Source organism: Aythya ferina, assembly GCF_964211825.1.
Source record: "Aythya ferina genome assembly, chromosome: 3".
Classification (NCBI taxonomy): domain Eukaryota; kingdom Metazoa; phylum Chordata; class Aves; order Anseriformes; family Anatidae; genus Aythya; species Aythya ferina.
Window position 1 is genome coordinate 114,144,780 of NC_140298.1, and position 17,630 is coordinate 114,162,409.

Genomic DNA, 17,630 nt, shown 5'->3' on the forward strand with positions numbered 1-17,630 from the left:
CTAATTCATTAACGCACCCATTTTATTAATTATAAGAATGAGTAAAACGATTTAGTTCATCCATTTTCCATGAAAAATCCTAATCTGGAAACTTGTATGAGGAATTTATTTAAGAAGTGTATTCATGAATATCTGTGAGTAAAAGTAAATTAATTGAAAAAGTAAAAGTAAATTAATTGAAATTGAAGTACACTGTCCTACAGGTATGCTGTTGTGCTCTCCTTGGCATGTGACTAGAGAACATCCACAATTACCTGAAGTAACTGAGAAAAAATCAGATTTGTATGAGACTGTAATCAGAGAACAAGAAATAGCAGTACTCAAATATGTATTCTGACTTCTTTAACAAAAGAAGTGTGCACATGGACATTTCACATTCAGATTGTGGCACTTATACCACAGGGTCCAATTCTGTGGTCAGACTTTTATTCTTTTTAGAAAAGTCTTTCAAATTTGAGAATTGCAATATATGGAGCTCCAGATAGAAATCAAATCATGAAATTCAGGGAATAAGTGAGTCACACATAGAGTTAAAAATGTTTCCCTCAGAAAAAAACAGTGACTGCTGTGTGTAATCTGCATGGATTTTTAGAAAGAGAGAGTAACTTTCTCATTAAGAAGCCCAAAATAGCTGATAAGAAACCTCTCTCAGCCTCACAGCCTGCATTTGGCTGCCTGCTGCCTCTTGACTAGCTCAGGCTTCCCCACCAGAAAAAGAACAGGATTTCAATATCCAAAACTCCTACCTCAGTTCTGCCACTGCCTTGATCTCTGAGCATGATAGAGTGCAAGTGAAGGCTGAATGAATCACCTTTCAAGGCTTGTTTCACGGTTGCAAAGTTTGCAGTAGGTCAGGGAGAAAATAAAAAATAAAACATCAAAACTGCACAAGCAAGACCCGAAAAATTCATTGTCTGAATTGAAAGGCTTGGAACAAAAGCACTGGTGTATTTATTATTATTATTTATTTAAGGGGACATCATTCACAACACTGAACAAAGTCTGTGCCAGTGTGAATATTTTATTAGCCAAATGCTGATGATTGTGTGACACTTGCTATTTATTTAACTATGCAAAATACTCTATGCTGCTGTTTGTTATTGTTTCTCAATTTTTGTAAACATGGGGAAATTTATCTTCATAGAATTCTATGAGCATTATCTCCACCATATAGCTGAGAAGTCGAATCATAAAAAGACTATTATCCCAAGGCAATGTTTTATTCTGCAAATGCTTCTCTTTTATTGACTTTTTCTTTTCATTTTCTAATGTTAGGGATGAAAAAGAAAATGTTAAAGTTCAGGATTTAAGAAAATGATTTAGCATTTGGAAGTAAGTTAATTTGAACCATCAGCTAATTTGGAACAATCTATTTATTTAGGCCCTTACACCATGCCTATTGATAAATATACCACAAAATTATTAGGCGTTTACATAAAACCAAAGAAACATATGCTGTCATTAATTCAAAACAATCACCACCAGTCAGTCACTCCAGGAGTTCTCTTAATGAACATCCCCATTCCCTCTTCCTCCTCCAAAAAAAACCCAAAAACAACCAGACCTCCCTTCCCCCCCACACACACAAAAAAACAAACAAACAAAACAAAACCAAAAACAAAACAAACAAACAAAAAAAAGGGGGGAATCTCAAAAAAATATAATTTTGAATTGTATAAAATTTTCACAATAACTCTTAAACTAATTACATTTTAATTTGTGTAAGAAGATGAACTGAAACATTCAGATCAAGCTTTACTCATACTTCATTTAAAAATAGAAAGTTTTGAATTATTAACAAAAATTGCCAGATTTTTTTTAGTTTGGTTAAGAGCAGAGGAATATTTTGAGACTCTCTAAAGGCTGAAATTCGAAGTGAAACTTAGTGCCTCGTGAAAAACTATGTCAATATATACTGGCAGCTTTTAATATCTAAAATGTAGATGTTTTGTACTTGTGAAACAACAGAACCCTTCCAATAAATCACATTTTATATAATCCCAGCTAATTTGTGGCAAAACAAACTAAAATGTTGTTTTAATGTTTTTTAAATGTTGCTCAAGTTTTCATGAATCAATTACCTTCAACAGAAGAAACAGGACCTATGTATCCTCATCTCCTGCTCTGTAATACCAATTGTCCCCTCCATCCCTTACTGTTATTGACCCTTAATGTATTTATAAAAATGACAATAGTTTTGATGGGATTTTGGTTTTAATCCTGAGATTAGGGAGTGACTGCAAAGAGCACCTACTGTATATGGATTCATTACCATAAGCTTTACTGATAGTTTACCCTGTTTCCTAATGAAAACAACAAAAAAAAAAACACCGTGTCTCTATTAAAAAGCAATCAGATTTGCTACGCTGGTGACACTTTAAAGAGCACATTATGTGGGAAAACAAAATAAACATTTACCCTGGCAAATGAAAGTGAATTTGGGTTTTGACATACTTGGCAGGAAGGCAGAATTATATTCATGTCAAGTATGCAGAAAAGCTAATATAATATTTAAATATTTGCTTAACTAATATAGAATTTAAAACAACACATTAGAAGAAACATTTTTTGTGAAACGTTTTAAAGTTTTTTAGTATAGGCTACTCCACAAAAGTAATATGCTCAGCTGAAATTTCAGACTTTTACAGCCTTTGTTGCACATTCCATTCACTTGTAGAGTGGTAAAGAATCTTCATATTCTACTGACAAGTCTTTACTTATATTTCCAAGACAAAGGCAGTTCTTATACTGATGGTTTAACTTGATAATGAATTTATGCAGCTTTCCAGAGAAACAGCCCTTGAGAATCAGAATCTTACAAATATTGATGTTAATGTTAACACTATCTTAGCTAAACCCTACAGCACTCTTCTGTGGTTTGGTATTTTGCACATGCAATTATTTTAAAACTCCTTTCATTTGCAACAGGACATAATTCATTGAAGACAGATCTTTATATTGCTCAGAGTGTATCTGAATGCTGTACATCAATGACTGCTGAAATACTCAACCAGACCTCAGCTCTAATTCATATACTGTGCTGTATGAACGGAGTACCCCAGACCTCCACTTTTACACATCGTGATAACCATGTTAGATAGAAGGATGCTGGGTGGTGTTTTAGCTCCAAAAGAATTTAGATGCACTGTCTAAATACATGGCTACTGAACTTTCTTTTAGAGGTGTAAATCTAATTTTATACTAGCTGTATATATCCACAAAAATCATATTTACCAGCGTATTGCAATTATAAATGATGATGAAATTTGATATACAATTTTATGAATTACTACCAGTATTTTACAACATTTCTTTTAAGAAAACACTTATCTTTCCTCATTTTTAGAGAGATTAATAACTAGAAAATATTTTGAAGTATTCTAAATCGCTTACATAAAAATATAATAATAATTAAAACCAACATCATTCTTTGTTGTAACTGTATGTTTTAGAAATATGTCATTTTAAAACCACTTCAAAATAATTCATTCAAATATATCTGATTTGCAAATTCAGTTATGCACTATTAAACCAAGTGCTAAGATCTTCCGTTCTTCTAAATCAGCACAGCTCCTCTGAGTCCCATCATAAAACAGAAACTACTGTTTATTTCACATCAGTAATTAAAAAGGGATATAGAGTTTTCACACCATAAGACATAAACAAAAAGGTCTAGTTTGGGGAATTTGACTATCAATCTTCTTCATTTACAGTGCAAAATGCAGTGCTGCATTAGTAATAACTACGCACATAGTACTTATTCAGCCAGGCAGCCTGTTACAGAAAATAATATAACAAGAGACTCTTCCCTGCACATATTCTTAAAATTGGCTGCAATCAAAACTATGCTTTCCAAGAACATTACCACAGACCAATTCTACATGCCAAACTATCAGACATTTACAAAAGAAGAAAATACAAAACATTTAAAAATACATAGAATTATTATTATTTGGATTCTACTTTTATTCTGTGGTTAGTCAAATTATTTTAAATGATAGAAAGGTCTGAAATCAAGAGCTTAGCAACAGATAGCCCAGAATACTACTACCAGGACAATCTTCTGAAAAGGAAGCCACAGCTCAGATTCCTGTTCAAAATCAGGTATAAATATTTTGAATATATGCTATAGTTCAAGCTGGTATTCTTATTTCTGGACATATATAGTTATGTAAATTTAAATTCAACATGAAAATAACTTATTTTTGGAAATGTTGAAACTTGTTCACATTTCTAAGATTTTATCTCCTTTTGTATCGATTTTGTTATAGGTTTAGACTGACTGAAATGGAAGGCTTAAGGTTTTTCTTTTGTGGAGGATGATTCAAAAATCTACAGAGACAACAATAATAAATAAATAAATCACGTAACCCTAGTCACAGAATAATGGAAAATCACCTTAATTTCAAAATATTTTAGCCAACAACAAAATCTAGCTGGGATGTAAAGAAAAAGACTTTTAATAAAGAGATTTTGAAGTGTAGCTTTGAAGGTTTAAGTCTATTCAGTGTTAAATGTGCTTGAAGTAGAGCACCGTTAACTACCACTGTTTGGCATCAATTACTCAACTGTGCTCCTAGGAGTTGCTGTAGCTTCTCATGCCATTATATACACTGTGGGACAAAATTTACTCTTCAGTGGTGGCTGCTCAGATTCCTTAGGATTTCTGATTTTTTTTCTGACATTTTTCAAGTTACATCTCATATTCATCAAAGATGTCAATGTCTCAACAGCAGTTTTGTCTCTTTCTTTAAAATATAACATAGGGTAACAAGGTTAGCAATCATCTCACTTACATATTTCTTCAAATACTGGAACTAGAATTTAGATCTCCAGCCCTGAGGCATATCAAGAGTTAACTCCCATTTGAAGAAGGGTGTAATTAGTAGCTGGAGATCTGCTTGAGTTCAGGACATCTGAAGATGCTATTACAATTTTCAGATATAAAATAATTAGCTGATGATATGAGCTGACAGCTAATACATCTAAAGTAAACACAAAAAAAATATTTCCAAGCGGATGTAGAGTATGTGTTCCGTTTCTAAGCTGTTTGATATGGTGTTTGTAAGGAGCTAGGACTCGATACCAGATGCCGTATGTTCTACAAGCTTTTTCTGCAGATGTCTGCAGCCTGAGAAAATCAACAGTGCTTTGAATAATACTCCTAGTAAAAGCATCTTCTTGTCAGAGTCACTGTATGATATAGGATATGAATCCCACACAAGTGGATGAACTGATTTTAAATAATACCATCTGACAATGGTACAAAAAATTCCTAGTAGGTCTGACAAAGTCGTGGAAATGGCTGTTAGCCTTGGGAAATAAAATCCAGCCCCCTGACAAAGACTACCCATCCTTCTTTCGTTTGATCAAATGGAAAACCAAATTTAATGATTGCTTCCTAAGTTCCATAGCCAAAGCTTCTATAGCGCTTAACACTGCCACCAAGGAGTCCCTGTCTTTGCCCTTTCTGCATGTCACTCAAAAGAACGGTCTGGAAAAAAATGCTTATTACTTGAGAATAAAGTCTATGCATCTTAATGTGTATTTGATTTTACCAATTCATGCTGTTTTCTTGCCATTGCTGTTAATGAAGTTTCTTTTAGAACACTGAAAGAAAATCAACTGAAGTCTCAAGTACAGTATATGTGAGACAAATGCCAAGGAAATACTAAAAGCCTGATGCTACCTGTATACAAAAGCAAAAAGAGCTACCTCTTAAGCCATAAACCCACAAGTTCAAATGAGAATGCTTTTTCACTCAAAAATAAAACCTGTGGCTCCCCACCTGATAAAGATTTTACTGAATTCACATAAATCCATTTCTCAAATTTATTTGCTATGCAAAATCAAGATTTTTTCCAGTGACAATATTGTGGTCTTGTCCTCCCTGAAAATATAGGTCTCGTTTTGGATGTACTTCACCAATCCAAAGGGGCGGCATGGCCTAATTCTTGCCACTTTAAAGTTAACTAAATGTAAGCCCCAGGCTATTAAAAGGGTCAAATGCTAACCTGAAGAGTATTAAAAGATTAAACTCTGCATGTTCAACTCCATGAGGAATTTATGTAAGGTAGCTACCTGAAAAAGAGAACTGTTCCCGTTTTTCTGAATACCCAAATTAAAATAAACTCTTGTGATTCAATTTGTGGAAGTGTTTAACTGTCTAGGTATCTTCAATTTCAATCAAAGATAGTAGAGCAAAAAGAAAGAAAGGCAAGGCAAGGAAATACAATTTTAAGCTTGGGGGGCAAAAGATACAAGCGACTCATACTAACGGCATTATGCTTTCTTCCGCAGAGTTAACAAACTATGCCAGGTTATTACCTCTGCTGTGCTGCTGGGAATGTTGTGGGTCTGTTTTTAGTGGATTGTGTAAGTATGAGTCTCACATTTTGCAACATGTTGAGCTTAATTACATTACTCTACCATTTCAACAGACACTTAAAATGCTTAAATCTTACTGCTTCTTATTCCATAGCCGCTACACATGTGTGAAGCTATCACTGAATGCAATTTTGCACAGCAGCCAGATCATATTCTTACGGAAGAATACAGCAAGCAACATTATAGATAAAATAAACCACAAGACTGAGACAAAATGAAAGACAGAAAACCCTGTTCCTTGTATACATAAAAAGTCTATTCCAGGAAATACCAGCAGTTACAGATTACAGAAAGTGCAGAAGCTGGAAAGTCCAATTATATGCTACCTAGATTTTTAAACAGTTTTTAGAAATCTGAGATGGTTTATCATTTATATGTTTTATAAAAGCTCTTATATTTCTACTCCACCTGCCACTTTAATATCTTAAATGGGAAACTTCATAATAGAATCATAGAATGGCAGAATAATTTACACTGGAAAAACCACGGGACCTTTCCAGAGATCTCCAGTTCAACTCGCTGCTCAAAACAGGTCCAGTTAGATCAAGTGGCTCATGACCACCCACATTTGAAATATTTCTTAGTTGGAGATATTCTGCAAGTCTCCAAGTTCCTCATTTCTCTGACCAGAGAAGTGGTAGAGTTGACATGCCTTGAAGTATTTAAGAGATATGTGGACCTAATGCTTAGGGACATGGTTTAGTGGTGGACTTGGTAGGGTCGGGTTGATGCTTGGCCTTAAAAAATGATCTTAAAAGTCTTTTCTAATCTAAATGAATCTAAGATTCAGTCCTTTACATCGTATTATCACCAGTAATAAAATTTCCCTTTAGCCTTCTCATCTTCAGGCTGAATTTTGTCATCCTTTTGTCATCTGTCAGGTGCTCCAGTACCCAAAACTTCTTTGTGACCTTCTGCCAAACTTGCTTCAGTTTGTCACAGTCCTTCTAGTACTTGGGAGCACAACACTGGACACAGATTCTAGATGCACATCTCCATTTAGCCCAGGCTCCAACAGTAGCTAGCCATGGAGGTTTAGGAAATAGTATAACTAGAAGTTATAATAATTCTTACAATAATGCTTATAATAATTCTTTCCCTGAATAGTCACAAAAGTAGCTGGTGATCTGTGGCTTAAGCACTTCTTTAGCCAAATGCAGCGCCTTTGTATTCAATAGCCTTCAACAGCTTTTTTCCCATTTCACTTGTGCAATTCAGTAGTTCTGAGCTCATTTCAGCTACATTTTGCTGAAATGCAGCCTGAAAATGCCTTTCAATGCTCCTCTATCTTGTCTGTATTCTACAGCCTGTGGATGCAGAGGCTGTTATGACACATAGCTTGCCCATTCCGCTAGCAGAGGGTAAATGCCAATTTAACAGACAGAGATCCTTAGTAATTCTGAAGAAGGTATTGGCAAGGCTGACCCATGAGCATGATTAAAAGTAGGATTCAGTTCCTGGCTGGAGTTTGATACTGGGAAAGGCATTGTCATTCCCTTAGCAATGACATAGAATGAGGACAGGAAAAAAGGACCTTCTCTCTACTGTATCTGTAATGTCCAGAAATAGCAGATAAATGAAATCACAGTTGGCACTACCTTAGGTCAAGAGGCATACCTCAGCCTCCTGTGGATGAGTCAGAAAAAGAACCTTTCTCTGACATTGGCTTGTGAATGTTGTCACCTAGCTGTTAAATCCAGGATGGCGCTCAGAGCTCTCCCTCTTCTGTAGCAGTTGAAATAGAACTCCATTAAAATCCCACAGGCATGCTTCCTCTACTGTCTTCAGTTGTGGAAAGAGCTTATTCCTTTCCACAGAAGGCTTTTTGCAATACAAATCCTTAAAGGGAAGGAGACAGAAACCTGGGAGCACACAATGAAGCTTGGTCAAACAAGTGTCTGGACACTGGCCAGCAGTCCAAAACTCAGGACCACAACTGAAAAGAATCCAACGTAGGGCCACCAAGATGATTAAGGGCCCAGAGACCCCGTGCTGTGAGGAGAGGCTGCAAGAGCTGGGGCTGCTGGGCCTGGAGCAGAGGAGGCTCCGGGGGAGCTCCCCCATGGCCGTCAGTACCTGCAGGGAGGTGTGGAGAGGCCGGAGCCGGGCTCTGCTCAGCAGTGCCCAGGGCCAGGCCCAGAGGTCCCGGGCCCAGCCTGGAGCCCCAGCGGCTCCCCCTGCCCCTCAGGCAGCACTGCTGGGCCCAGGGGTGCCGGAGCCCTGGCACAGGCTGCCCCAAGAGGGGCCAGGGGCTGCTCCTTGGAGAGCACACGGGGTGCCCTCCAGCCTCAACCATTCTTTTGAGGTTCTATGAACCTCAGAAATACTAATCATTATCAACACGGATTTGTTTAATTGCTTTAAATCATGACAGCAATTTCAGTACCCTACTGCCAATGGCACCTTTGTCAGACTTCAACATCAGTCCTTGTTCCCAATTCTCCGAAGTTTACATAAACAGTAACTGTGTTGTAAGTACCAATATATGGTGACTAGTATATCTAAGCAACAAACCCGTTAAACACAAGATCACAAATAAACATAGTATTAAAATACACTTGGAGAATGTTTCTTTAGTCTTACATTTGGCTCCTAATCAAATGCTCTGTGGAAATAGTGTTTAAATGTATGTGTGTCTACATTTAATTATAGATATAAATAATATATATATAAAGTTTCTTTCCAAAACTTAAGTTAAAACACAGTCATTTGGGTGTCAAAAATACAAAATACAACAGCCCAGAACCTTCCTCTTCCTAAGAAAAAGCAAACAGTGGCAAAAAAATATTCAAAGAACTAAAAGACAGAAAAGCAAAGAACACCTTGTCCTCCCAGCAAAACTGCCTAAATTTGCAGTATGAGCAACACTCACTAAAATGCTCTAAAACCAACAAAATTTTACCAGGACCCAAACAAATAGCACACTTCACGTAACCATAGCAATCAACCCCAATGTCAGAAAACCCTAATAATCCCAGTAATTTGTACCAGTGTAAGAAGTCTGTCGGTATTATTGGCTATAGCAAGTAACTTTTCCCATTTGATGGCTTTTCCCAATTCTGACGAGAATGACATCATATTAGCAGACACATAGATAATAATGAAAAATGGTTTCTGTTTATTTTCTGTTTACTTTTAACCAATTCAGCCATTACCCAAGAGAAATAGTGTTTTCCCAGTATCCCAAACATTCCCAAGCAGTGTGTAATCACAGAAACCATTAATAGCAGCAGGCTTATTTTTACACTGGATAATGGTCACAAACACTTTGATGCCCAGACAGCTAATTTACATTTGAGACACTGCTAGTTTTAGCATCTTTGCACTCATCTGGGAACACTGGACTGATATGGAGAAATTAATTTCCTCTATATTTGGATTCCTAACTTTGGTAGGGTCTGTTTTGCCACATTGAAAAATATGAGAATAAAGGGATTTGTATTGATTGATGTTCCATCTGTGCTCTTTTTAGTCTTTCCATCTATCTATACCAAAAGAAGGAGACAGTAGACAGGGAGCTGGTGCTGACCTAGCAGACTACTAGAGATCATTGTCACACTCTTTTTTTTTTTTCATATCACCAAGATCAGGCTGCATACACAGAACTTTTTTCTCCAGAAAGAACCACCCTGAAGGCAACAGAAGAACTTTTCCTAACATCTGATGAAATCCATGTAAATGTGACTTAAATGTTTTTGAACAAAAACAAATAAACCTAAAGCAATTTTCTCTCTTAACTGAGAAATGAACCTCCCCATGGATTGTTTCTCTCTCATTTTTGAGTACAAAAACAGGCCTAAATACCTAAAATGTTTAAGCTTTTAGACACATACAGCTAAGTGAAATTCAGCCCAGCTTGTGGTAGTGAAGCACAGAGCTGTCAAAGCAGGTTAAAGAAGGAGAATCCTGGCTTTTTCTTACAGTGTCTCAGGAACCTAGGCAGGAACTCTCCCACTCCTACCTGAGTACATCACAAGCTCCTTTTCAAATTCAAAACAATCTCTTCTTTTTTATCCTGGACACATGGGTGAGAATGATACTGGCTTACTACTTTACATTTAAGGCTGCAACTATTTAGTCTATATAAGAGGTATTGTAAGACATAAGGCTTTTAATGGTATGGTTTCTCCTACTGTGTCACATCACTGGTATCCCTTAGCTCATTTTCGACAATGTTGGGTAAGGAACAAAGAAACTTATTCCTTATCAGTCTTACAGACAGATCTGTAAGAATATTTTTAAAGACAACACAAAAATGCATCAGAGTTTAAATCCCGATTCTCGTATGAACCTGAGCAACCATACATAATTCATAGGCATACTTCACACCAGTCTTCCAAAACTTAAGCCTTCTCCACTTCTAATACTTCTTGTCCTTCAGCCTTCGCTCCCTAAATCTGGTCAGGATAGAAACAGAATGGTCACTCATAAATGCCTTGCAAGATAAATATGTCCCAAGGAGTCTCAAGAGCTCACTGTAATAAACATACAAACATCTGATCAGCTGAATAGCTCTCCAGACCCCACTATCCAGTACTGACTGTGTCTCCAGGAACTGCAGTGGAAGATGAGAAAATTTATATGCAAACATCCAAAACAAATTTAAGAAATTTCATTTGTAGCTGTATGCTATCCTACTCTTGTAGATGTAGATGTTAAAATCTAAGGAGGCTGAGTGCTTATAACCTGTGATTCTAAAAACTTAATAAATTACTAGATATAAGCACTGTATCATGAGATGAAAGTCACCCCCTCAACTAAATGGCAAGATTCTGTTCCAAAAGATAGCTTATATCAAGAATAATCTGAAAACAGTACGAAAGTTAAAAATAATCCTTTCTGGAGAAACAGAAAAATAAGTTTATCATTAAAAAAAATATATATCAAGAAAGATGTGCTCTGAGAAACAATGCCCTCATGCTTCGTAACATAAAACTTCTTAGTTTGTCTTCTCGCATGCAGTTTCTATTAAGTATGTGTTGTCTGTACTACAGCACTAAGCTTTCCATATGGGCTTTAAATCAAATTCCAGTTTGTTATTGATACACCCTGCATGAACAGATACTCCCTAAAGAGTAATGACCCCACACAGCACTTACACTGGCATAATTTTTGTCAGTGAAATGAGCACAGTAGTACTAGAAAAGGCCTCAAAGCTCTTTCTAAATCACTTCCTGCTTATTTTCTTTGTACATCTTTTCTAAATTAGCACAATGAATCTGAGTCGTTCAACACCATCTTTTGGATCCTCCCTGAACATAAGCACTCATAGGCTTCCGTTTGTTTGTTTTTTGATTATACCACTAAGGTTTAGCTTTCTCAACTAAAAAATGTCAGGTCCATACCCTAGCTCCAAGGTTAGCAATGGAGCATCCACGTGTCCCTGCTCCCGCTCTCCAAACCTTCCGAAGAGAGCGGCCACATCAAAACTATGCCATGGCAAGATCTGGCCCAGGCTAACTCCCAGACTATACCCAGGAATTATTTGGGACACTGCTACTCAGTCCAGGTCAAAGTGTGACTTCTTCAAACTTTTAATGTAGATGATCATCAGTAGGAAGGAATCTTCTTGGTTACTGTCTAATTTACTACTACAGATGCAAATAAATGCCGATTTCTATGACTAGACTTCCAGAGTATTATTCCTGAGTTCCACATATAATACTTCCAGAGTATTATATCCAAGGTGCATTTAGTTGCATTTCACTGCCTTGTATAGGCACAAATGTATCATGTCTGAACACAGGTTAAATTCAAATGGAGCAATTTAATTTCATGTGAATGAAGGATAACTACTCTTTACTACACATCTACACTTTATTGCAATGTATTGTGTTTTGCACATAGCCCATTCCGTTTCTGTGAACTTTGTACAAATTCCCACCAACAGAAGCATACTACTGAGCAGTACTGGAAAAATCACATCCACAATGAACTTCCAAGAACAGTAATCTGTAGCTGGAATTTTTAAATATCTAACACATCATTCATAGGTCAACATACATTAAAGAATCAAAAGCTTCTGCCAATCTCTTTGGATAGGGATGTAGCTTAGTTTTACCTTTTGCTGTCATCTAGCTTGCTTTCAAGGTATTGTAATCTTCTAGTGAAGTTACTTTCCCTGCACTGTTTATTCAAACTTGCAATGTACTATGAAAGCATTATGGTAGCTACTGCAACTGAATTATTGCCATATAACATCTGAGTGCTGGAAATATATCCCTAAACTAGCAGTCAGAGTGACAGATGAATGGTGTTTCTTTTAGTCCTAGGGGAACAAAACTGAAATAGAGCATTCACAGTATGATGCTCTAAGCATTCCTTTGTATGGCAGTTCAGATTTCTGATGGGATTTTTTTTTTCTTAGTGGGGTAGGTATTGGCACCATAAAACAGATGATAAAAAATGGACATTTACAGTCTGAGTTAGAAGTCAGCTTTGCCATTAAGATGAAAGAAGTTTTAAAACACCTCTGCTTGATTTTAATAATAAGGCATGGTAAATTTGATAAAGGCTCTCATACAAAAAATTAGCAGAACTGGAGTTACCATTCAAGAAATCACAGCCAAAGCTGCAGCTCATTTTAGTACGGACAGGTCACCTGAGAGATTCAGAGTAGCAACATTAAGGACACAGAAACCCAAACCTGCATCTCTACCTAAACTGCACAAAAAGGAAAAATGTAACAGTCTTAAATAAACATACACCTTCCCATTACTCTGATTCAGCCATATCCCACAGGAATTCCAGTTCTCTTGAATTGATTTTTATGACACAGAGGAAAGCAGAATTGCAATCCACATGGAATGTTTTATTTTTGTAGATTCAGCCATCAAAGGCAAAAGAATGGAAATTAAATCCCTGAGCACTAGCAACCCTGGATATTCCAAAGTGAAGAAGGAGACACTAATCTGTACAATAATAAAGGGATGTTAGGTAGATCACCATTATGTGCTTTATTCTCAGGAGATGGTCACCTGTTATGAAGACAGCTTCTGTGATCTCCTTCATGTGTTCAGTTCAACTACGTGTATGGACCAGAATATTTTATTTCATCTACAACTTTTCTTACTTGGAGGAGCAGCATATCACTGGTTTGACTGCTGTCTTAGGAGGGCAAACTACTTGCTGTTATGAAGTGAGACTGTGCTGCCATTACAAGCTTTTATTTTGGTTTGGTTTTGCCAGTACAGCTGGCTGATTTATTACTATTCATTGCTATTATTGATGTTTTTCTAATGAGTCATCTGATCACAATATATTGACAATATAATCATGCATTATGGCAAAGAATGTGGGTTTTGTTCTTAATGTCTGCTTTGTATTTTAAGACTAATTGTCGTTCCTTTGTATATTGCTATTATTACTGTTTCAGAAATAGTTCCTTCACTTCAAATTAAAGCCACAGGATGCATCATTAAGTGCAAAAGTGCATCAGTAATCCTAGAAGAATGTCCTTTCCTTGTAATATGACAGTGGGTGTTTTTCAGTCAAAACTGTAGAATTTCACATTCTCCTTTTTAATGTTTGAAAGTGGCTCGGAGCTTCGCTTACTCCTCCATGGTACAGAGAGGGAATGGACCTCACAAAACTGCAAGCACTCCCATGAAGTTTTAGGTCTAATTTTATAAAATGTTTTAAAAGAAATAAGTATAAACAATATTTGCTTTTTGTATCATAACTGAAACCATACTGCTAAACAATCATATCCTGTTTAGCCCATCAGAAATATATGTTTATCATCTGCTCTGGACAACTTAGCATGATTTTGGCCCAAGGCAAAGTGGAACTGAAATCATTTGCAGTTGTCCAAACCAAGATAACCACACATTTCTGAGGTAATTGATACCTAAAAGGAACATTGCCTTTAGATCACAGCTCATGATTTAAGTATACTAATTCCTTAAAGAACGTTGTTAGAATTTTTAAAGTGTCTATTGGATTTCCTCCAAAACTTACCATGGATTAAACATAATCTACTGCACAAAGAAAGTAGGATACACTAGATTAGCCCATCCACTAACAACTCTTCCTTTAGGACTGGATCACATTTCCCACTATATTTGATTCCTTTCTACCCACCTCAAAGTGACAACAAAATCCAAAACAAAACAAAGCCAAAAATATATTAAACTTTTGGAGTAGCATGTCTCAAGCAATGTTTCATGTTTTGTCACTGAAAAATTAATAAGAAAGAAAATCCACAGTACTGACTTCATACGTGTATATAATTTATGGATCTATTCTAAAATAAGTAGATCTTGATTTTTTTTTTTTAACATGGAAACAGATCAAGAGTTCACAAAATGTAATAAAGTAAAAGAATAAAGAGAAGAATTACTTTTAAATATAGATACCCTACAGTTCATGAATAATACTCACGTGAAGAAAAACAAGATGTGTAATCAGATGAAAGAGAAGTATTTTATTACAGCAATGCATTCTTTGACAAACAGAAAGTGAGAAAGTGAGATATGTCCTTGTCTGGGACAGGGAAGTTCATATTTCTAGTTACTTGTGTAGTTTTTTAAACTTACAACAAAAGAAAACAAAAAAACACAACACTGGAATGACAGAAGAGAATGTAAAGAATAACAGAAAGTTAAGCACATAACAAACTCATTCAAAATGGTGCTGTTATGTATTTTTGTGCATATGAGCTCAAAGATGTGCCTGCATTTATGCAAAACATAACATTTTGCACAAATAAATATGTATGAAAGCAAAGCAAAGCAAAGAATCAGTTTCCAAAACACAAACAGTGGTTGGGAACAACTGCCCTACAACACTGATTCTCAGCTGCGGACAAACGAGACTTGTTCCTAGACCAAATGCTAAGATAGAATGCGTTTTTGATTAGATTTTGAGTAAGCGTAATGGGGAGAAGGAAAGGAAAACATGACTGGGTAAGTCCCAGAAAGAGCAGGATAAAAATCAGGTTATTTCTTACTCAGAATTTTCCATGAATCCTTACGGTGAAATGTGGCCTAAATAGGCAAATATTAAATAGACAAATATTACGGAATGCATCAGCCACCTCATCACAGAAAAGTACCCAACTTCTAGTACTGAAAGAGCATAAAAAGCACTCTAAAAACAGGAAGTTTCCAGCAGCCATGCATCCTACACCTCTGACTAAAAACTATGGAAATTGGCTCAAGCACTAGTGTGTAATTGTAAGCAGACATTCTGCACCGTTTTGCCCTCGACAACAAGTTGCCCACACAAGCCGTTATTAGGAACTGCGCGAGAACAGGGGCTATGAAGCATTCTCCATATTCACTGTGGACAGGGCCAGCCTGTTCTGTGTGGAAAGAAAATTGAACCATAGGAACCCAAGCCAGCCAATGTCACCTGCCTTCAGGGCCAGAGAACTGATCCTGGCCGACTTATTAATTAGTCTAGGTACAGGCTTTGGATCTTTCTAATACTTCAGAGTAAGCGACGTTCAAGAAGATGCTCTTTAAATAGGGATCACAAGGTCCATGCAGCAACTTCCTATGACACAGTGCCTTTTGACAGTATAGATAAATTTCAGTGAAACCAAGCAAAACTGGTACCAAAACCATTATTGCAGATTTCCATGCTAACACAGTTATATTGCTTCTTGATCCCAGCTAGCTTTTTAAGAGTGATATGGTACTGCATTCTGTAATGTAGACATAATTTTTCATATGTACATATATCAGAAAATAGGACTTGAAAGTGAGAGGGAGAGAAGAGCATTTACTGAAGTGTGTTTGCACAGAAACACATTTTTGTTCTTTTTTTTCCAAAAACTGTGTTATATGACAAGAATCTTCAACTTCTATTTAGGCATAATTTTCTAATGAGAGAAAGAATGAAAAATAGAAGAAATTGTGAAAGATACATGTGAAATGTTTTTAAATGGAATCTGATTTCTGCAGAAAGGAAATACAAATACATGACAGACAGAAAGATCCATAACTACCCTTTCATAATCTTCCTTCTCAGCATGTGTGCTTAGATATCAGGAAACATTTGAAGGAATAGGAAAAATATGGAAATAGGATTCCTTTAGACCATCTGGGCAAAAGGAAAAAACATAACAATGATACAATATGCAGCACAAAAAAGACATCAGACCAGCATGATGTATGAACTATTTCACAGTTTTCTCTGCTGGAGATGGATATCAGTAAAACAAAAGAATTACCTCCATCCGCTCTTGCTTAACATCATCAATCTCATCATCTTCAAACATGGCTAAGAGCTCTCCTGTCTGGTCAATGGAGTTGAGAAAGTCTTGAGCAAGCTTCTGCCGTTTGTTTGTGTTGTTGCTGTTGAATTTGTCTGAACAAAGATAAACAAAGAACAACAAACCTAAGTTATTTGGCTACTGCAAAATGTCCCCTGGAAGGGACATTTTTTAGAATTAGATGCACTATACAGAAAAGGCCTGTTTTTACTGTCCTCCCCATATACCCTGTGCTACCTGACCAAGATGAAGTCACTGCTGTAGTCCAGGAGCACTGTAGTAAAAACTCCTCTTCAATGTTTCCTAGTACAACCTAATGTTTTTAGTGATCTAGAAAAACCTAGCTCATGTATTGTTATTTTGCACTGAAGAACCCACAGTGCTGCAGAAGAAACCACTATTCTTTGGTTGCATAAAAACTCGTATAATGTAACGTATGGAGGAAACATGATTTCTCATAAGCACACACAACACCAAAATACACTAATTACCTACAACCTAAAGCAAATCATAACACAAGCATTAAGATACGGCTCCACAGATGATGGACCATTGCTCAACAGTAAAGCCTAGAGAACCCTGGGCAAGGTGATTGATCTCTGTTGTTCTAAACAAGGTAACAGCTATAAAGACACTAGATTCACATGATAAAATTGATGACTTCAGTTGCCAAAGCCTGCTAGAAATTGCAATCTTTAATTCCCAGATGAAATGTGTTTAGAAGCATTTCATGAGCATCTAAATGATTTAGGAAAATTGTTTATTTGTTTTAACTGGTGACACGAACTTTAGCATTACAAAGAAAGCTGTCAGGTAGGAAGCTATACTGCCAGATTGCTTCCATAAAACAATATACTTCCATGTTTTGTGAAAATAAAATGGCAAATTAAATCTCAAATGAGTTGACAAACTTATCTACACATTGACCAAGTTAAAGTAAGAAGTACAATGTTTGCCTAACATCAACGTGGATGCTCACAGGAACTAAACACAAGGAATTCATTGTAAGGAGAAAAAAAAATAA

At 36.4% G+C, this 17,630-nt stretch overlaps 1 protein-coding gene across 5 annotated transcripts in view; it reads right to left on the minus strand.

Moving 5' to 3' along the window:
• The window catches only part of SUPT3H (SPT3 homolog, SAGA and STAGA complex component), a 277,832-nt gene that overhangs the window by 72,526 nt on the left and 187,676 nt on the right, over positions 1–17,630 (minus strand). For all 5 annotated transcript variants that reach the window (XM_084513420.1, XM_084513421.1, XM_084513419.1 and 2 more), the window contains one exon: positions 16,565–16,701. In XM_084513420.1, the coding sequence (XP_084369546.1) occupies positions 16,565–16,701 (137 nt within the window). The remainder of the gene's footprint in view (positions 1–16,564; positions 16,702–17,630) is intronic.